General features: G+C 51.1%; 1 protein-coding gene and 1 long non-coding RNA gene across 2 annotated transcripts in view; one reads left to right on the forward strand and one right to left on the reverse strand.

Moving 5' to 3' along the window:
• LOC111768452 (uncharacterized) overlaps nt 1-12,274 on the forward strand; it is a 47,677-nt gene extending 35,403 nt beyond the window's left edge. Inside the window, exon 2 of the long non-coding RNA XR_002800848.2 lies at nt 11,807-12,274. This is a non-coding gene — a long non-coding RNA (uncharacterized lncRNA). The remainder of the gene's footprint in view (nt 1-11,806) is intronic.
• On the reverse strand, nt 1,563-17,986 carry SIAH2 (siah E3 ubiquitin protein ligase 2). Its single transcript, XM_014731540.3, has 2 exons — nt 17,432-17,986; nt 1,563-2,181 (listed from the first exon to the last, which is right to left on the reverse strand). Exons 1-2 carry the CDS (start codon nt 17,846-17,848, stop codon nt 1,624-1,626), a joined length of 975 nt encoding a protein of 324 aa, XP_014587026.2. The 5' UTR covers nt 17,849-17,986; the 3' UTR covers nt 1,563-1,623.
• Nucleotides 17,987-21,391: the final 3,405 nt, after the last annotated feature.

Consider the following 21,391-nt stretch of genomic DNA (forward strand, 5'->3'; position numbering starts at 1 on the left):
GAACTCACAACTAAAATATACACTGATGTACTGGGGGGATTTGGGGAGAAAAAGCAGAAAAAAAAAAAAGACTGGCAACAGTTGTTAGCTCAGGTGCCAATCTTAAAAAAAGGCAAAAACAGCCTCAACACATTATCTCACCTAAAAATCCAAAACGACTGTAATGCCATCTTCCACCTGGCACTCTTCCAGTGCCATCCGGCCGCTAAGGTCGAGTCTTCAGTCCTCACTGAGCATTTGCGCTAATATTCAGAATTCTTTTGAGAGTTTGGGGTTGGGACCGAGGGAGTGGGTCATCCTGGCTCAAACCCAGTACTCAGGACATCAGCTTAGCCAAGTCTCTTCCTTCTGAGTCTGCAGGGCAGGAGAAATACTCTTCTCTCCCCCGCGCTAGCACACTCAGACAGCACGGGCAGCTCCAGGGAGACCAGCGACACTCCATCGTCCAGAGGAGCGAGTCTGGAGCCCAGTGCTGCGCTGACCTGCGCTCCGAGCTTGGACGAAGGACTGTGTGCTCGGGCGGAAAAAGGGAGGCTCCAAGCCCACGTGGTGGGGGAGCTTTGCTGCACCTGCACACAGTAGGCACCCAGTTAATATACATCGTTCAGGTCACAAAAGGAAGCACGCCATTCATTTTTGGAAAATATTTATTAAAAAACTAAAGTGAATGTGGCAAAAAAAAAAACCCAACACAAACCTTTAAATAGCAAGCATATGACACTGGTTATAAAGCGTTTTCAACTCTACTGATCTAGTCTCTCCCAACCTCTACAGTCAAGGAGGGCCTCCAAGGGAGCCACGTGTGAACAGGTCATCGGTACTCGTGAGGAGCAAAACCTCATGACGTGAGCACTGTCAGTGGCCACATGACTCACCTTCCTAGGCAATCCGCCCCAAACACAAGAGAGTGACCAACCTCAGGCATGTGTCCCGGGGCTGTAGTTCTGGTTTTAATGTGGGGGTGGGGGCGGTCGGGGGATCAAACAGTAGACAGACAGTGTCAGTAGAGGGCAATCTTTAAGCACCTTTAAAATCTGGACCCTTTTCCACAATTTAACCCAGCAATTCTCAAACTCTTCTGTTGTGAAAGAATCACCTGATGGGACTGCCGAATTCACAGGCCCCACAAACCCTCCTATTGAAGATGGGTACTCCGGTGCTTCTGTGCACGCTGGTTAGTCATCCAGTTTGAGAAACACCGTTTAAAATGCATTCAAACAATCCCTAGCCCCTAAAAACAAGATAAAAGTAAAGTTAAAGAATCTGCTGACAGTCACTGTGCTTTTGTCAACTTGGAGGGACCAACATAGGGGGGCAGGAGCCTCCGATTCCCGACAGACTGGTCTACAGGAGCCCTGAGCAACCTGTCAAGTGCTGTTCAGCAAGTAAATAAAAGTGAATAATCAAGTTGATTTTAGCTCACAAGGCAGCCTCCGAATGACTAACAGGCCAACCCCATTCATCCCAGTTTAATGAACTCTGTTGGGCCGATGCCAGACGGGAAGCTGCTGTTCAGACAGAACACAGGGTAACTGGATCCCGAGGTGTGAAGACATAGTGAATAAAACATCTATAAAAACCTTTATTAACCAGAGAGCACGATGCCCGAATGATTTCAGGGCATCAGGGACAGCATGTAGAAATAGTCACATTGATTCCAAGGTTCCCATTATCCGCAAAAAGGTGTGCTATGGCTGTGTCAAACACAAGGCAGTCGCTGTTCATGATGGCTGCGGCCACGCCGTCGTGGATGGACCGGGGCGTGGCCTCCCAGGTCAGTCTCCGCCGGTTCCCGTTCAGCTCCAGTCTGTAGGCAAAGTTCTCGGCCTGCTTGCGGGTGCCGATGAGCAGGACAATGGCGAAGAATTGCTGGTGGCCTTCGTACTTCTCCTGCTTCTCCAGCACCAGCATGAAGTGGTGGCCGAAGCACGACTGCATCATCACCCAGTCGACGGCCCCCGGCAGGTTAATGTCTGTAGCCAGGAAGACGATGTCTTCTCCCTGGAGGGTGGTGATGCTCTTGTGGGCGTGCATGAGATGGGACATCACGGCTTCCAGGGAGCCCTGCCACTTGCAGGAAGCACCAGGACAAGGGCAGGAGTAGGGCCGGTATTCACAGATGTCTTCGTGTTCCGGCTTCTCCGTGTGGTGCAGGGTCAGGGAGCAGCCCGTGGTGGCATACTGCAAGGAGGAAAGAGACACACTGAGCCATTGGGCCGCCTCAGAGCCTCCACAGGTGCAGACCTCAGGCTTCCGGGGCTTAACCTGTATTCTCATGTCAGCTACTTTTGCTCCAGATGAGTTAAATACATAAAAGTCTCAGTTCCTATTCACCATCAGTATTGCCAGACATGAAATCAGGGGCATCTCCTGAGCCAGCAAGGTACTGCATTCCATGCCCCCCATTCGTGCATTAAAAATGTGAGAACTAAAGTGCTCATACTATAAACACTTCAGACAACATCGCTGAGCCAGCCCTGGAAAGCCTGACCTGCCCCCTTATTTTCTGTGAGTTTAAAGAATTTTTTAAGCAATTTAAAATTGCTTAGGGCTGAGGCTGGGCAAGGAATGTGGGTTATCTCCAGACTAGTTCTCACCTAAGACCATTTTGAAAATAGCCTAACTCCTCTTGGTTGTCCTCTGCACTTCTTCCCGGCTTCAAGTGGTGACTGGCAGGCCGAGTGTGGGGAAGGCTGCCCTCTGGACCCCCCAGGAAAGAAGAGGGCTGGAGGCCCCTGACATGGCTAAAGTATCACCTCAGCTTCCTCACCTTTTAAACCCTCCCCCACCAGGGGCTTTAAACATACTTTTTGGGTAAAAGGAAATCACATCCAAGAGCTACTTGACCAACTCAGGAGACTGCGGCCAGTTTGCCTCCAGCCAGTGGAGGTTAAAGTGCGAACGGCCTGAGCCCGCTGGACGTTGCCCAGGCCGCTCCCTCAAGTCCAGTGCACCTCGCTTCATGACCAGGGATGTCAGGGCCTCATGGCAGGCCCAGGAGGAAGGGGAACCAGAGTGCGCCCCACAGTGGGCGCCTGTCCGAGATGAGTTTTCGGACATGGTCAGTCAGCCCCTCAAATGCTGCCTTAACAGGGTAGCAACAACCCCTTTTTCCCCTTAGCACCCGGAATGACGTGCCCAGTGGATAAATCACACCCATCGTGGAAAGCCCACAGGAACGACCGTGTGAAGTCCCAGGTGCCGGGGGAGAATCGGCCACAAGTAGACACTTGCCCAGCGCATAACGCTGGCGTCTTGTAAAGAAGAAGGAAACCTGAATCACCTTTTTTGGCTGAAACCAGATGTCAGCCTCATCCCCTCGAGCACACAGTGGCAGGTAAACTGCTGTCTGCGTGCCCCACCTGGACTCTCCCACCCCCTCCTGAGACATGAGGACACCAAAGGAGAGCAGGGCCAGGTCATTTTTCTAAGATGCAGTGTCCAATTACTAACAAAACCAAGCAACCCCACAGCTCTTGTTGCTTCTCCCTACCCTGCCTTCGGGGATAAACCCCTTACGGACTTCCAGCGGGTCCAATTCTAACCTGTGCGGCTGAATTTATCACTAGCAATGTGCAGGCGCCGAGCACCTTCTCCATAGGAGACCCGAAGCTCGAGTCTCTGAGAGGGCGGGAGCAACGAAGCCGGTCTCCACTCCTAGGGAGATGAGTCTCCCTAATAAGGAAGAAGAGAGTGGCTTAGAGAAGGAAATGCAGCTCGCTCCTCGCCCGTACCTAAAGCGGGTCACAGTAATCTTCAACAGAAACTGGCAGAACCATCTCACTGTTACTTACTTTGCCCAAAGGAATTGCTTATTCATCTTTTTTAACCATGGACTAATTTTAAAAGCATAGGTGTAAAAAACTTAATCAGAAGGCAAAACAAATTTATTTATTTATCCATATATATTGATGCTTTGTGTTCCTGACAAGAATAAGGCCCTAAAACACTCATTCTTGTTAACTGTGTTTGAAGTCTCGGGCGCAGCTAAGAACACAGAGCCTCCCGATGTTCTTCTGTGAGTGACGGTGAGGCATTTCTGCCCAGAGTTTAAAAACACACACATGCACCATAAAAATAGCAAGAATTAGCCCAGAGCCTGGCAGATCCTCTGGCTGAAACAGGCCATCAGTATTTGGATCTGAGGACCTCTCAGAATGGGCTGCTTCCCACAGCTGCCCAGGGATAGTTCCGGGAACGAGATGAACTTTGGCAGCGAGGCCGGAGGAGCACCACCCCCGTCTCCCGACCACTCCACGTTCACGAGCTCCAGCGTATGCAAATATTTATCGTCTAGCAGTCATTTTAGAACTTTTCCTTGAGTAACTCCAGTAGAATATTTAGATTCTGAGTTGTATTTGGTTTGCCTTAGAAGTCACACCCTCTCCCTTCAACTCAAGTCTAGAGGGCAGGGAACCGTCGCAGACTACACCAATAGGAAAGGGATCACCTAGCGTCTGTGTGGACGGCGACCTTGTGAAAGAGACCTTGCCGAGCCTCTGTGAGCTCAAACAAACATACTGTTGCAGTGCCAGGTGACTGCTTTGCTCTGCTTGTTCTAAAGCTGAACTTTAACGTCAATCTGTTCCTTCCCTTGTCCATCCTGAGGGAGGGCGTGTCTTCATCACTACTGGGGCCGCTTTATGACGGCTGGACTAGAGATGATCTCTGAAAAGATCTAGACTTTACACACGTGCATGCACACACACACACACGCTGCTGCCACACTTCAAACTGGTAACAGTCTCAGCATTCCTGGAATGACATTCCACAGCATGGTGGGTGTTCTTGTCGCCTACAATAGGGGCTGTCATCGGAGAGATCAGAGGGCAGGCTTCGGGGCCTGTGAATTCCCTGAGACCGTATGGCCAGGGGCCTCTGAGCAGCGACACAGACTGCGCTGGCCCCTGGGCCGGTGTTGTCCTGACAAGCTCCAGGGGTTACTAAGGGCTGTGACTCTCCATCCTAGGACACAGAGATTCCAGATCAGCCCGAGATCCCACCCTTGTGTTGCCTGTGTGCAACCACAGACAGCTCAAATACAGCAAAAGACCAGGGGCACAGGTGATTTCACAGTGGGGACAGTGAGGAGGGGAAGGAAGCTTTCACTGGACGGAGTGGAGTGTGGGTGGAGTGGTTCTCTCTGTCTAGCACAGGCTGGGTGGGGATAAGACCTAACTGGGAAGGCAGGCCTAGACTGCCAGGGCCTTGACTGACAGTTTAGTTTACGTCAGAGCTTCTCCACAGTGACACTACTGACATTTTAGACCAGATAATTCTGTGTGCTGGGGGCTCTGCTGTGCACTGTAGGATGTTTAGCAGCATATCTGGCCTCTACCCGCTAGATGCCAGTAGCAAGTGCCAACCCCCCACCCCCCGTTATGACAACCAGAAATGTCACCAGGCATGGCTGAACGTCTCCTGGGGGGGCAAAATCACCCTGGTGGAGAGCCACTAGTTTTTCAATGAATGACAAAACCTGGCCAGGCCATACAACCACAGCTGGCGGAGCGCCGTCCTGCCCCCCTCCCCCGGCCGGTCACTGCCACCCCATGTGCACTCCCAGGATGGCCCAAGACACTGGAGCACGGAGGTGGCCAGGGAGCTGGTTCGGCCAGTTTTACAGAGTGACAGGTCACTCGTGGCCACGCCAGGGGTAGAGCCTGCGGCCGTCCCCGCTCCTCCTCGGGCTCCCTCACTGCACCAACTGCTTAAGAGTCAAACAAAGAATCAATGTTTTGAGAAAAAGAAACAATTTACATCTGCCGTGACCCCCTGACCCCAACCCAGCGCCTGGAAAACCCAGGGCCCACAGCCTTCTAATATTAACTTCTTCCTGGGTTTGCCACGAGAAAAACAGCCTCTCCCTCAGGAACGGGGCAGCAGCGCCTCACAAATAAATAACCCCCAGGGAGCCCTCCCCGCCTTCTCTGGCTTCTCGAAGGAGGTCCTGAGGCTCCACTTTGCACAGCCTGAAAGGGCTCGCCACCAGGCGTGCAGGGGCCAAGGAGCCGCCCGGCCCTCCGCTGCCCACTCTTCCTCGGGCTGTTCGAGGAGGGCTGCCTTGTCTCCGGGATGGCCCACAGCCGCGGACGAGCTTCTCCGCAGGGAAATTCTGCTCCTGTCCCCGGGGTGGGGCGCAATGGGAATTCGCTGTAAGTAAACCTCTGGGGGGGAGGGCAGCTGGTGAGAGGGACACAACCACACACAGAAGCCCAAAGCTAATGAAAGGAGGGCAGGGAAGATGGCCCAGCAGAAGGAGAAACAAAGAAAGGTTGAAATAACATTTGTGACTTCTCTCTGGAAGCTTTCCGCGTTGCAGGGGCTCAGAAGTCTTGTGCAAACGTGTCCTGCCACGAAAGGCAATGTGTGACCTGGGGCCTCATTCTAAGTCCTTGAAGAGAGCAGTAAATAGTGCCAGTGCTTTTCCTCGGCATGGGGTTTGAAGGCTATATTTAAGCTGGAATTTGGACAGGGTTTTTCCCTTTTTGACACAGAAACCCCTTTACTCACAAATAAACATGACAAGATAGGTCAGAAACACAGTCAAATACTACACAGCTGTTAGTTACCTAACAACCACAGTCACATTATACTTGTTTATGTATGACCATATAAACAGAATAACCCTTCTTAGCCACGGTGCTGTGAAGGTCATGGGTCCTGTGACTGGTTTAGAACAAGTCACTTAACCTATTTAATTAAATTTGACTCTCTGTGATTCAAGAACAATTTGCCAAACCCCGCCCCATGGGGGCGCTGTGAGCTCCGTGCAGAAGCAGGTCCCTCGGGGGACTGAGGTCACCTCCCGCTGCCACCTGCTCACCTCCCGGGAAACAGTGAAAAGTGTTAGCTAAGTGTCTGCCAGCGCCCCAAGTGAGAATGTCTCAAGAAAAACAAAGCACAATTGATATTTTGTTGTTGATGCTCATAAACTTTTGAATTAGATCCAAGAAATGCCCTGGTCTTGGAGTAAGCAAAAAAGCAAACCGCACTTTCCTTCAGTCTGCATGAGCTGTCAAGATCCAAAATGCGCACCGGTCGGTAGGCAACGCAGGACCCTGGACTGGAAACCAAAGTGGCTACAAAGGGCGTTACTGGGGCAACCACCGAAATCTGCATATGGCCTGAGGATTAGGCAATAGTGTCTCCTGCAGGTCGCACTTCCTGTACCATAATGAGTAAGAAAATGTCCTTGTCGTTGTTAGGAGAAACACAGTGGGTCAAGGGGCAGCATGCCTGCAATTTACATTCAAATGGTTTAAAAAACACTCGTACTAATGGAGAGCACACAAGTGGTAAGGCAAATGGGACAAAAAGGAGACAATGGTGAATCTGGATAGAGCGTATATGGGTATTTTTGGTACTATTATTGCAGTTGTTATGTAAATTTGAAATCATATAAAAATAAAAACATTAAAGAATCCAGGGGTTGAGTTGGCATATTTATCCTTATGGGACAGAGATTCCTTTTGCAAAGTTGGTTGAATGAATTAAGTTTTATTATAATAGTGTTTTGTTTTTTTTTAAAGAAAACCTACTTTCAACTCCACATCCACATGGAAATACAACTAAGTTAGTAGTTTTTCTTTTTCTAGCTCTTGGGACACATTTTAGTGAACCAATAGCTGTGCAGTGCAGACGTCAGTTGGTGCAATAACCAACTCTTCTTTCACCTCCACAGAAGACAAAGTCTTCTCCACTGCTCCTCTGATCCTTCTGAAGGTCTGTGGGCACCTGACAAATCTGGGGCCCTGGACTATGGTTTCCAGGCTCCGCGGTTTCCTCACCCACCACCCTGAGTGGTCCAAGGAGAACTCCTATTTGACGGCGGACCACATCTGAAGAGGAGCTCCAGCAATGACTTGCCCACGCCTCTGTCCTCTACACGGGTAGAGGTGAACCCAGAGATGGAATCAGAGCTTGTGAGTCCAGCTGGAAGGATGACTTCCTGGCTGGATAACTTTTTATGTACAATAGGGACCTACTGGTTGGAGGCTCTCTCCTCAACATTCTTTAGACTTGTTCAAATAGGAGTTGTAGCTATACCTGGTTTAGACCCAAAATCAGGGCAAAGCTTACATTTTAACCAGCAGTTAAATTTTACCACTTCTTAAAAGGACTTCTAGCAATTCAAGTTAGCTCTTTTGTTACTAAAAATGTGTTTATCTGCCCTCAAAATATCACTGAATGATCGCAGGTTATTTTCCAGTTAATTTATGGGCCTATTAAGTTTGTTAATTGGTTTATTGATTTATTGTCTGCTTCCCACCCACCCAATATTTGTTGGTAAATGAATAAATATGAGGTTTATCTGCAGAGGATGATTGTTCTCCACCATGTTAATTTTACTGTAATTAAAAGTTTTACTGTGGAACTTAGAATTAAAAAAAAAAGATTCAATACACCTTGAGATCATGCAAGGCAAAATGCTTATTTTAGACTTCAGTCACTATGGGTTTGTTTTATAATTTTTGATAAAGGCATTTCACACATTTTATTTACATAAACTATTTGGGGTGGGGGTGTTTATAGCTTTTCTGAAACCTTACACAGATGGGGAAATGATGACACTGTTGTCATTTTGACAGCTCTATGTCCCTCTTGCTAAAAATGTGTTTATGATCACTGGTCGAATAGCTATGATTAGAACTCAAGTGCCCAGTGTCCTGTGTGACCTTGAACTGAGCCTACCATGTCACTTCTGAGTGGGTCTGTAAAACTGCCTACAACTCATGCCTTGAGTATCATGAGCCATGGAGAAGTTCAGGCTTGGACAACAGGACAAAGTGAAAGCTCTTCTTGTGACTCGTACTTAACCTGTATCTGTCTAGTATCTTTCCTCTCAGAATCTTAGCGAATTTTCACTTAACTCAAATGGCAGATTCCTCACGTATGCTGTGAAGTAGCGCAAAGAGATATTTATCAACCAATAGTGCAGTAAGGGTTCCACAGATAATTAAATGAGAAGACAATGTCACTCAGTACCAGGACTGTCCAACAGTGGTGAGACTAAAAAAATACTGACACTGGACTTTATCAACTTTGTTCTGGAGAAGGCAATTCCAATGAAAATCTCAGGCTCAAAAATTCCTCCTTTTTGCTTAAGAGAAAGTTGACAAACCCCACTTTGCAGTGATCTGAGAACATCCTGCTGTTGGGGGTGGTGGCGTGTGGCCTTATGAAGACCCCCTGAGCTGGCAAGGCTTTATTTTAAATCTTAGAAACTTTAAACAAAAGTTGAGTTGACCAAGTCTGCTTCTCATCTGACCATAGCCAGAGTTAGCAGGTGGCCACACACTGTCTTGGAGAACCAGTTCTAAGTCCCTTCAGAGTGAGTGGCTTTATGCCATGCTACCAGCACCCTGGCCACCTTCTCGATTTGCCCTCACCCGTCCATGCCAGGCCTCCACCTGCGTCATCACACTGACGGCCCTGACCACTCTTCACAGTGCCACATCCCTCAGCAGTCTTTATTCCTCAACTGAAGCAGTCCAATTCCCCAGAAGACTTAAGTGGTAGGGTTGCCAGATTTAGCAAATAAAAATACAAGATGCCCAGTGTGTCCCAGGCAATATTTGGGTTACACTTACACCAAAAAAATTATTTGTTTATCTGAAATTCAAATTTAACTGGGCATCCTGTATTCTACCTGGCAATCCTAATAAAGAGTGCTCTTCTGGTACCACTGCTGTCCCTGCCAAAGCCACCACGTGAGTCTGGGGCTCACTGTTCCTCAGCAGGGTGGAGTGGGCAGCAGACACGGTGGGAGGCCGAGGTGGGAGACACCGTACATGTCATTACAAGGCCATTCTGGAGCTTCTGCTCCCCACACTCACAAGCTGCATGAGTGTGGGCCAGTCTCTTGGGGAGGGATACCAACCGTGTCCTATTTCCTGTTCAGAGTAATTAGCAGGATAACATGAGATAGTACACCTAGTTCAGACAGGTAAACAACGTCCTCTTGAGCAGCTCCACTGGCCTCCCCACCTCATCCCATCGGGATCATCCTTCTTCACCAGCAACCTGCCGCTCATCCTTCATAATGCCGCTCCAACACCACCTCTGCAAGCAGGTCTCCAGGCCGCTCTGCTCCCCCGACTTCAGAAGGGCTCTACTGGCACCTCTCTCTCCACCGAGAGACTCAGAGTTTCAGAAGGATGAGGGCGGACGGGAGGCAATGGCTGGCTAGGCAGATGGTGTGTAGGAAGGAGCGGGCTCGGGGCTGCCGGAGATCCAAGGCAGATGAAAAGTGAGTGGGTAATGAGGAGGAGCCAACTGTGGCCTGAGGTTACTTCGGGGAGAAGCAGCAGGCAGGAGCACAAGAAACAAGCATGCCAACACCCACTGTGGGGTGCTGAGAGAGTGGGCCGCACTTGTCAATGACTCCCAGGGAGAAGGCAATCTGGCTCTACTATCAGAAGCTCTGCACTTCTGCATACACCCTGTGGCCCCACCACTCAACTGCTAGGAATCTGTCATTAGGAAATAATTATTTTCTTATGCACAAGGATTCAGTTTAGCAGTACCTTTTTTTTTTTAATCACACTAAGAAGACAGAATGACTTAAATGACCACAAACAGGAGCTTGAATAAATAACTCTGATACCATTGTGGAATTTTAAGACTACACAGTTCTTAAACATGACCTTAAAGACTATTTAACAATGTGGAGAAGCAGTCATGATGTGTCAGATGAAAAAGCAGGTTATGAAATAGCCTGTGGATTTCCTGTCCTACCTGCTTTGTTTTGAGTGAAAACTCCATTGATGTAGAGGTAAGTTTGCAAGGACATACACAAAAATGGTATAGGGGTTATTTCCAGGTGGGGGATTACAGGAGATCTTAATTTTTTATTACTTTCTATATGTTCGACATTTAAAACTAAAGATCATGACTTTAAAAAATATATTTTATAATGTGTAAAATAAAATACACAATTAAAAAGTGCTGCCTAGTCTAACTGGCTTTCCCTTCTAAAAGCATTGAAGAAACGATAAAACGTCTCAGCACTGGACACCAATGCCGGGGCCACCTCAGCCGGCTCGAGGAAACCCTCCCCCATCGGGAGCGGGGAAGAGAATCTCGGAGAGGGAATCCACGGAAGAAAATTAGCAAGATTCCAGTTTTTCTTTTTAAAGTTAATGCCTGGGCCTGACCTCAGACATTGGCCATGTGCTCTCTGTCAGCCTCTCGCCGTGACATTTATTCAGGGTTCACTCTGTGCTGGGCTGTGTGTGGCGCTTCACATGAATTAATGCTGAGTTTGATCCTCTGAACAAGCTAATCATCTCCCCATTTTACCAATGAGCCACTGAGGCTGGGAGAGGTCACCAGTTTGTCACAGTGGGGACAGATGGGGATCTGACCAGGAGACTTGAGAAAGGCCTGCCCTCAACACTAGCTGAGGAAGAGGTAATCTGGGGGAGGAGTGACCCAAAGACACTTCCTTTGTTGACTCAAGGTTGTGACATTGGGCCCAGGCCCACACACTTAACACAGGTGTACCTTCCACCCATCTCCACAGCGTCTGTGGCTAACACTGGGAGGGTAACCTTTTGTCTCACAGACAACATACAGTCTAATATTCATCACCTACAGTCTTTACCCAACTGGAAACGAGAATGACAAGTTTCCCAATTTTTAAGAAATTAATGGAGAAAGATGGGCATCTGGGGAAAGTTGATGAAATTCTGCTAGAGAATTTTCAGTATCTCTCCTAAGCCTTAGAAAGCACACTCTAAGATTTAATGTAAAGATACATTTGATCAGGAAAACGTCTTAGCTTTCTTATTTTCCTTTTCAGGATGTCCGGAGTGGAGTCACACTCCAACGCCCCGTGTATGACCACGCTCTGCACAACTCACCGCAATACACATGCCGGCACTCACTTCAGCAAATGTGTACCTACTATGTGCGCCTTTCAAGGAGTGGTGACATTATGGGTTTAAAGGAGAAATGCCATTCACAAATTTTGTCAGATGTGCAAGTCTGGTTCTACAGACATTTTGCAGGAGGTCTTACTATGGTCCTAGTACGTCACACTTCATATGGGGCTTCTGGAGGGCTCTCACACAGAACAGGAGAATTTAATCAGTCTCAGACTGGGGACTTCCCAGGCCACACCTGCTGTTCCTTTGGTTCGCCTCCATTCTAACTGTCCTAAAGATCAACCTTAAGTAACAATGATTTGCTCCAGTTCCAGGCCGTGGTAACTTGTGAAAAATCTTTGGCCAACTATGTGTAGAGTCAGCATTAAACTTCAGTCCTCCTACCTGGCATTCCGGCGCTTCTGTTCCTATTTTACACTCAAAAGCTGTCCTGTCAATTTCGTTCTCGACGATCTCGCGGGCTTGGCTGCAGCCAGCGCAGCTTTTATGAGACAACCCACTCAGCTCCAGCCAGTAGTGAAGACCGCGGGGACAAGTTCCAAAGGAAATGATTTGTGTCTTAGGACAATTTTTGAGGTTAAAAAGAGATCTTTGAAATGGTTTTGGCAAATCGGCTATCCCCCCAGGCTTCTAGGTGATTGATCACCCCTCACCTAGCAACCACCCCAATACCAGCCATCCGCCAGCTGATCTGGGGAAGCAAAAGCCCCCTGCAGCACTTCCGACCTGACCTCAGAGCGCCCCCCCAGCTGGGCATCACCTCCATTCTCCTTAACCGAAGAACAGGCTCAGGGAGGACTGGACGGCGGGCCTCCAGAGCCAGGGGGAGGACCCTGTCCTGTCCCTTGCCTCCGATCTTTTCCCTGGGACAGCTTACTAGACTGCGCAATCTCAGGGCAAAAAAGATCCTTGGTATAATCATTGAGCCCAACTCTTTCTCTCTCTCTTTTTCTTTTTTTGGGGAAGATTAGCCTTGAGCTAACATCTGCCACCAATCCTCCTCTTTTTGCTGAGGAAGACTGGCCCTGAGCTAACATCCGTGCCCATCTTCCTCTACTTTATATGTGGGACGCCTGCCACAGCATGGCTTGCCAAGTGGTGCCATGTCCTTACCCGAGATCTGAACTGGTAAACCCCGGGCCGCCAAAGTGGAACATGCGAACTTAACCACTGGGCCACCGGGGCAGCCCCCCCCCCAACTCTTTCTCTTAAAGACACTTGGGTACAAAGAAATAAACTGACTTTACAAAGTCAAACATCTAGTCACAAGACAACAGTTCAGGTCTCCCAAAGGCCAAAGGAAATCGTCCCTCGGCAAAATAGAGAGGAGAAGAAAATGAGCTGTAACCTCACCTACAGCTGGAGCCTCCTGGGGTTCCCGAGTTCACGTATGGGAAGAGCTCAGCAAGAACTTCCACTCGTGACCGCTCCCCACAAGAGCCCCAGATCAGGGGCTGCACAGGGGCGGGTGGAATTTGGTCTCCAGACATGCTTGGGTTGGCCTGCAAGTGCTGGCTTTAAATTTGAATTTGGCCAATGTTAGAAAAAGAAAAAAAAAAGAAAGAAAGAAAAAATTGAGATATTTAGCATTTTAAAAATCTAGACTTATGGCTTTTCTTGAAAAAATTCAAAGGTGTGGCATGGCTGCATCCACATTCCGACCTGGGCCAGTCAGCCAGAGCTGAGCCGAAGCTGCCCGCTCGCAGGCGGCCCGGGGTCCCCAGCGCCCAACCGTCTCCTCTGCTCTCGAGGTCTCCTGAACCCCGGAGGCCACGGGTCAGAGGCCACACCCCCTGCACACCTGTCCCTGCTGGTGTTCTGAGTTTGTCTCCACTGCACAAGATGAGTCCACACTGAGGAGCTTTTAGCTTTCCACTGGGTTATCTGACTTGCCTTTTTGTGGTTAAGGAACAAAACAACACTGTCACGGTCCCACTGCTGGGAAGACTCATCTCACCGAGGCTTTCCAGTTCAAGAGCCACCTGGAGATATGCTACGGGAAACTTGCAGAGAAGACAGAGAGAAAACGGAAGGAAAACGTATCATAGCCTGAGTGGGCTGCAGTGGGTCAGCATTTCCCACCGTTGTGGAGAGAAGTGCCTGGCCGATGCTAAAATGCACTGCTGAGCAGGGGCACGTGTGTCAGCCTTCCCTTCTCTCCTCCACCCACACTCCACTGAGACGGGGGGTTTGAGATACAGGGACAGGATGTCAAAACTCCTCAGGCGTGCAAGAAGCTGTAGAATGGACTAAAAATACCACAAGTGGAAGACAGCCCTGCCCTGATAGAGACCCTTTTTTTTAAAAGGGGACCAGAGCTACTAGTGCATGTGGTGCCCTCTACATGAAAGAGGAGCTGGCAGCACTCAAGCCTGTAACCCAGGGGCCCCACACCTAAGTAAGGAAGCCATCCGACAGCACCGCCACTGTGGGGCCGACTGAAGCAGGAGCAGTTCAGAGCCGTGATGAAATCCCCCCAAAATGAGGTTTGTAGCCTACTTCCCCCCATCTTCCCAACCCACAGGCCCTACAAAATTCCCACCAATGAATTTTACAGTGAATTTATGTTGTCTCGCTGGGATTTTCCCATCAGAGGCCCATCTGGGGAACTCGTCAGTCAGAGGGTTTTGTCACTGTTGTCAGCCTTCAGTTATGATGTACACCCTTGGAGTATGAGCTCACATTCAAAAATCCCCACGTAGTGAGCAGTACAAAGGTGTGATGTGTGCCTGTGGGGTGCAGGTGCATGGACTGGCCACTGCGTGACCTTGACAAGTCACTCAACACTTAACCTCTCCATAGACGTTTGTTTCCTCACCTGGAAAGAAGAAAGGCAATCTACTAACAGTCAACCCAGCAGAGGGGCTGGCCCCTTGAGGGCGCCGCGGAAGCAGCCCACCCAGCCTCCCTTCTTTTCATGGAATGCTAGAGGCTACAGGTCCTTGGAAGTCGGGCAGTCCGATCTCGTCATTTACAGAGGAGGAATCCAGGCCCCCAGAGGTGGTCTCCCAGGCAAGCAATGGCGGCTCCATACAACTCTGCAGACCTGGGCTCTGGTACTCTACCCAACACTGGTTTTCTCACATGAGCCAGCCCATGGGAGAGATCTGAGGGCAGGCAGGGGCAGTGACAGGGAAGTCCCTATGATCTCCAGTAGCAAGTGCAGGCCACAGGGCCAGCTACACAGACCTGTTTTGTTGAAGCTGACATAGGCCTTACCGCTCCCGATTGCTCTCATCCTCCCCAGCTGACATAGCTGGGTTGCCTGCTGGGCCTCTGAATACATCCAGGTTTGGTTTATCCAAACGAACTGGCCGAGCCGCCCTGTCCACAGTTTGGATTACTAGCCAGCCAAAGCTGGGACATGCATACTTCAGCTTTATAACTCTCACCCACATGCACACACACAGAAGGGACCCCAAGATCACTTTCTCGGTTCCTGGTCTGTAGGGGAACGGCTGGCCCTGTTGAATTTCAGCTTGCAAAGTGATGGCTTTGCCCAAGTGCATCCCTACAGAACAGCGTCTTGGGACATCACTGACATGTACAGAAATGCTGGGAACCCCTGGTTCCCAAGAGAACTAGTCTTCCCGAAAGACTTCACTAGCACGTTACCCGTTAGGAAAGAACATACGCTTCAACAGGAACCAGAATCCAGATCCTGAAGGTGAAACCTCACACTTCACACAGAGTAACTGCTTCCTTCTCTTTCTCTTGGGAGCAACACAATGCGCTTACAAGATTGCTTTTTAAAAATAAGTTATGGAATACTGACTGATATCAAATGCTCATTTGTGAATGGTAATTCACCTGAAGCCATTTCTTCTATTGGCCACGGAAGGTTTGGGGGGAAGTGAAGGGCTGAGGAGATGGCTCCCCAGAAACCCTGTGGGGCATCCCCCACCCCCACAATATACCTCAAACATCAGATATCCACTCTTAGCTCAGCTGTCACCAGGCTGCCACCTTCTTCCTGACCCTAAGAAAATTATGGAACTATTTTGTCTAAATTGTATGAGAAACAACTCCTGGGCTGGGGGAATTAGTAAACATTAGATGAGGACTGCCTGAAGGCAGAGTCATTTATTAAGACTGCCTGAAACCCGCAGCCCAAACATGGATTCAAACCCTTATTTGAATATGCTATTTTAAAACTGATTTGTGGCAGGGCACAGACCAAATTAAATCACTCATTTTACTGACTTGAGTCCCAAGCTCAGTTCTCTGGTGGATTATTTTTAATTTAAAAATAAGCTGTTGCCCTATAAAAGTAAGCAGCACCAAGGAGAAATGCAGGACAGCCCAAACAGCCCAAAAGGCAGGGAGGCTCCTCTCAACAAACTTGAAAGTATTAGTGACATTATTCCCATTTCCAACTTTAGAAAACGAACTTCATGGTATAGCCCTAGGTTCTAAGAGGTGATCTAGACAGGTATGTCTCTGACACTGCTCCTGAAGATTTTTAAGAGACAGAGTTATAATATGACCACATGATGTAATACCGTGTAGCCAGTTAAGATACCATGAGGTACAGCTCGGTTTCAGACACAGAAAAATAGGTGTGATAACATGAATTTAAAACAGCAAGTTGCAGAAGCCATTTTTGGAGAACAACTTATATCTATGCGAGTGGATATATAAACCTTCCAGACATATGCTGACATCTACGACTCTATACTCAGCTGTGAGGCTGTATCTACCTGTGTTTAGAAACCCCTATAAAGATGCACACGGACCCTAACAACAGCGGAAGGAGGCCAGATGGCTTGCTCTTTCCCTTGACTTTTCTTGTCTTAGTGGTTTGCATTTTTTGCAGGAGCATCTATAACTTTTTAAACTACATAAAAAATAAAGTGATGGGATTTCAAGAACCGTAACAACAGCTCCCGCGTGCCCTTCCTGTGAAATCCTTGGTCAACTCTTGTTTTCACCCTACTGAGCAAAACACACAACTCGCCAGTCCTTGGAAGGCTAGGAGAGGGAAAGGCGTGGCTTGCAGGGTTTTCTTGTGCTGGAGAAAAACAGGCTTTAGGCGCCCTCCTTTTAGCTACCCTCCCGAGGGCTCCCACGTGTCAGGGGTGCGCAGACGGCAGGCGCAGGGAGCAGGAAGAATCCAGGACCAACCCTTCTAAGCTGAGCGCTGGTAAAGGGAGCGTTTATCTCGCCCATTTCCTCCCGCCTCAAACCCCCATAGAGAGTCAGCTTCCCAGTCCAAGTTGTAGTTGAGCGGCCCAGCCCTGCCGAGCACAGCCGAGTACACATCTGCAGAGGCCGCGGGCACCGCGCGGGGAGAGTGGGGATGCGTTCTAACCACGAGCGCGTGCCCATTAGTCTGGGGTCAGCGCTCGGGCAACCGTCAGCCCAGGGCTACTCCCAAAGCGGACAGGTGGGCATGGGGAAGGGCGGACAACGGGTACACTTTTTTTTTTTTTTTAATAAAAGATATGTCACCTGCCTCTCAGCGCCTGCGGGTGGGCTGGAGGACGCAGGAGTTCCGGGAGGTGACCGGGCGGAGTCGCGCGGAGGGCACCTGGGCTTACCTTGCAGGGAAACAGGACCGCCGAGGCCACCTTCTCCATAGCCAGGTTCCTGATGCTGGGCGTCAGGGCGCCCCTGCACGTCGGGCAGCAGCTCAACTTCTGGCGGCATTGGTTACACACCAGGTGCCCGGCCTGGCACTGCAGGATGGGGGGCAGGACATAGTCAAAGCAGACCGGGCACTCGAAGAGCGAAGTCAGCTCGTGGTGCTGCGGGGACACCGGGCCAGCCCCGCCGCCGCCGGGGCCCGAGATCACCGCCGCCGCGGCGGGCACCGCGGACGAGCCGGGGCCCGCAGCCGAGATGGTGGCGGCGGCAGGGGGCGCAGCCGGGGACGGGGCGTGCTGGGGCTGCGGCGGCGGCGGCGGCTTGCTGCAGGGTTTGTTAGCGCTGGGGCCGGTGGAGGACGGGCGGCTCATCGCGCTCCGAGCCCACCATGGAACTGCGGGCGCCTGCCTGCCGCGGGGCCGCCGGGGTCAAGGCGGTGCGCCCGCGGGCGCCGGGCTCCGGGGCCACGCCACCGCGCCCAGCCGGGCCGGCGGGGGACGGCGCGCCGGGGCCGGGGCCGGGGCTGGGGATGGGGCTGGGCCGCGCCGCCGCTCTCGGCCCCGCGTGCCCGGTGCCCCTCCGCGCGCGGAGCCCTCCTGCCGGCGGCGTCGCGGGCCCGAGCGAGCGGAGCGCAGAGCCCCGGCCCCCGCCTCCGGAGCGGCCGCTGACGCAAGCCCCGGGGGCGCGCGCGGACGTGACGCCTGGACACGTGTGCGGCCGCCCGGGCGGCGGGGACTGGCAGAGCCACCCTGCGCCGGGCGCCGGCTCCGCCCGACTCCGGCTGGCGGCGCGGGGGACCGCCCTGCGCCGGCGCTTCCTGCGGGCGGCGGGCCGGCCGCCCAGTGAGCATGCCCGGCGCCGCGGCCGCGCGGGGCGGCTGTTCCGGGGCGGGGCGCGGCCGCCCCTCGCCGAGGCGTCGCCCCAGTGCCCCGGCCACACCCCGGGGAGCCGCGCCGACGCGTCCCGGGCGCCAACCAGAAGGCCGAGTTGAGGCGGGGCGGGGCGCGGGCCCCCTGGACGGCTCGGAAAACCCGATCTCCTCCCCCCGGGTTGTGGGGGGGTCCCTGGCGCGCGAGGGGGCCGCCCCGGCTCGCGGTCGGGATCGCGGGGTCGGGACGCGGGGCTTCGGGCCGGAGTGGGGTCGGGGCTCGGTTGGTCCGCAGCGGGCACGGGACCGTGTCCCGGGCTGTTCGGGGTGTGTTCGGGCCACCCCTCGGTCCTGCTCCCGGTGCGGGGTGGGGCGTCAAGTCTTTATTCCATTCTCAGTGGACCTGCCGAAGGCTTCGGTGGGTGAGCGCCTCTGACTTGCAGAGCAGGCCGGGGAGGGAGTTCATGGACAGCGCCTGCCAAAAGGAGAGTTCGAGATCGCCTAGGAATGACAGAAATGTGGGCTGGGTCGTGAGGCCCCGGGAAGACAGTGGGTGACCCTCCAATACGGCGCGCCGCGTCCTCCTCTTTGAGATCCCGCCGAAGTCCAAGGCTTTGATGCGACGTGTGGGCGCTCGCCCTGCACCCCAGTGGACGCCCTGGAGAGGGGTGACAGCCCGGAGAGAATCACATGTTAATTTAATGTGTGCTGTGTGCTCTCAGCTAAATTACTTTTCTGCACACTTGGAGCCACTGGCGCTGGAATTGGGGAAGGGGCTACCTAGAGGGAATCGCATGCTTCTTTGCAGGAGAGACGGTGGGAGGGAACCACAGTCGAGACTAGGTGAAGAACGGTGCCCTCCGCTTGCCGACTGTGTGACTCTGGGCCAGTTCTTTAATTTGTCTACGCCTCAGTTTCCTCATCTGTAAAAGTGGGATAAAAACAGTATCTATTTTATAGGTGGGATGATAAATGCCAAGAACCTGGCTCATCGTAAGCACTGCTTAAACGTTAGCTGTTATCTTTTAAGAAATATCATTATTGAATGTTTAATATTAATGTTAATGAATATCAGTGAATAAACACTGTCCAAGAAATATGCTGTTAGAGCCCAGAAGAAGTTTAATCTTAGGGCATCTAGAAAGACGGTACGCATGGAATTGGTGAATTTGATCTAAATCTTGAAAATAATTAATAGAAGTGATGTCGTTGAGTCATTCAGCAGGTGTTTCCCGGCATTCGGCCTGTACAGCCATGTTTGGGCCCTGAGAATGGCTCTTCTGCAGTCTCCATTCTAGTGAGGGAGCAGAGCTGTAACCAAACCCTGGTGGGAGAGGATTTTGGAGGTTAGGTGGGGCAGGGGTGGGGGGACACACTGTAGCAGGAGATAAAGCGCAGTGAGAATGCATTCGGGAGGGCACTGGGACTTGGGGAGTGGGGTGTCGCGTGGGAACCCCAGTCTGCCTGAGAAGACCATTAACTCAATGACCAGGGGTCTCCACTTTAGGTTTTTGAAAAGCACTACTGCATGGCTGAATCTGAGTTTGTAGAAGGGTGTCTGGAGGAATCCAAAATGGTCACTAATGTTTATTGAATGTCCACTCTGCTGGGCATGGCTGCTTCTAAGGACTTCACAACAACCCTACACTATGGGTACTATTGTTGTTATCTCCATTTTGTAGTTGAGGAAACTAAGACACGGGGAGATTAATTTGCTCAAGATTGCAGAGCTGATAATGTTGGAAAAGGCTCCACAGCCGTCCGTCGTAACCACTCGTCTCTATCCCCTTCAGCGAGCCCGAGCCTCCTTACAGGCTGATTAAGGCATCAGGGTTAGTGGGCGCCACAGTCAGAACACAGGGGCACAGCCTGTAAGAAAGCCCTGAATTTTGTGGGCACGCTTTACATAAATTCTTTCCTGAGCTTGTCTTGAGAGGAAAAAAGTTAAATTGTATTCCACTTATTCCATTTTTACCTTTTTATAGCAAAAAGAACATCATACTGACAACAACAGAAAGAAATCACCCACAGTTTCACTTTTATTGGAGAAAATAGAATGTTTTCCACTTTTAATTTAAAACCCAAGCAAGTGGAATTTATTACCAGAATTTATTTTCTTTCCCTCCGCCTCTGGCCTCTCAGTGCGGGTGCCCCTCCCATTCGCAGGGCTCGCCAGCTCTCACTGGAGCACAGGGTCCCCACCCTTGCCGTATTGACGTGAGCTTTCGGTGTTCCAGCCAGCTAGGCCCTGGTCGTTCAGAGAGCAATTTGGTTTCAGAGGTGTTGAAACAAAGAACAGGAAAAGCAATTCTCTGCAGAGAGAATTTGCCTTATTTTTCTAAAAGTACAGCTGACCCATCTACTCTTAGGCTGGCAAACGCCCCTATGGTGTGGCGAAATTTCTCCTTGGTTCCTCCTTCACATCACTGCTCTCCTGATTAAGTCGACCAGGGTGATTAAAGAAAATGACACCGCTCTGGGCAGTTGCTGAAGGTGGGTGGACAGGCCTGCTGGCTGACCCACATCACTGACCTCTCCAGGCTGCCAGACTGGCCTTTCCAGTCCCCTTTCTCTCTTCCTCCTTCCTGAGGCTATTGCATCAGAGCAAGGCAGCCTTTGTACCCTGGGCACGTGAGCCAGAGCATCTCTATCAGGGGTCATGGGTGCAGAGTTGAGTCGTGTGATGTTTATTTGCCCTTGGGATTGCTGCTTTGCTGGGCTTGTGTTTAATGGGTGACTTTGTGGCCTGGGGGTGAGGGCGGGGGGGAGGTCTAGCCTGCATTATCTCCTGGCTCATGACTCATTTACCACATCTGCTGCATGACAGGTTGGCACCTGTCCCCCACCCCTGGGCATCTGGGATGGTACGAAAGGACACCTCTCCTTACCCCATCTCCTGCTCTGTGCCATCCTTTAAAGGCTAGGGGTGTACTGAGTCATTTTTCTTTCCTTCAAAATCAGGGTGAGTCTTGTTAAACAAAGCTCGCAGGTGGGGCACTCCTCTCCCCTAAGCTGCTGAGCACGGTGCGGACTGCCCCAGCCTGGC

The sequence above is a fragment of the Equus caballus genome, chromosome 16 (assembly GCF_041296265.1).
Source record: "Equus caballus isolate H_3958 breed thoroughbred chromosome 16, TB-T2T, whole genome shotgun sequence".
Lineage (NCBI taxonomy): Eukaryota > Metazoa > Chordata > Mammalia > Perissodactyla > Equidae > Equus > Equus caballus.

Coding starts and splice junctions, on each gene's coding strand:
- SIAH2 (XM_014731540.3), bottom strand. CDS start 17,848: ATGAGCCGCCCGTCCTCCACCGGCCCCAGCGCTAACAAACCCTGCAGC. Junction 2,182..17,431: donor CGGTCCTGTTTCCCTGCAAG/GTAAGCCCAGGT, acceptor TCCTCCTTGCAG/TATGCCACCACGGGCTGCTC.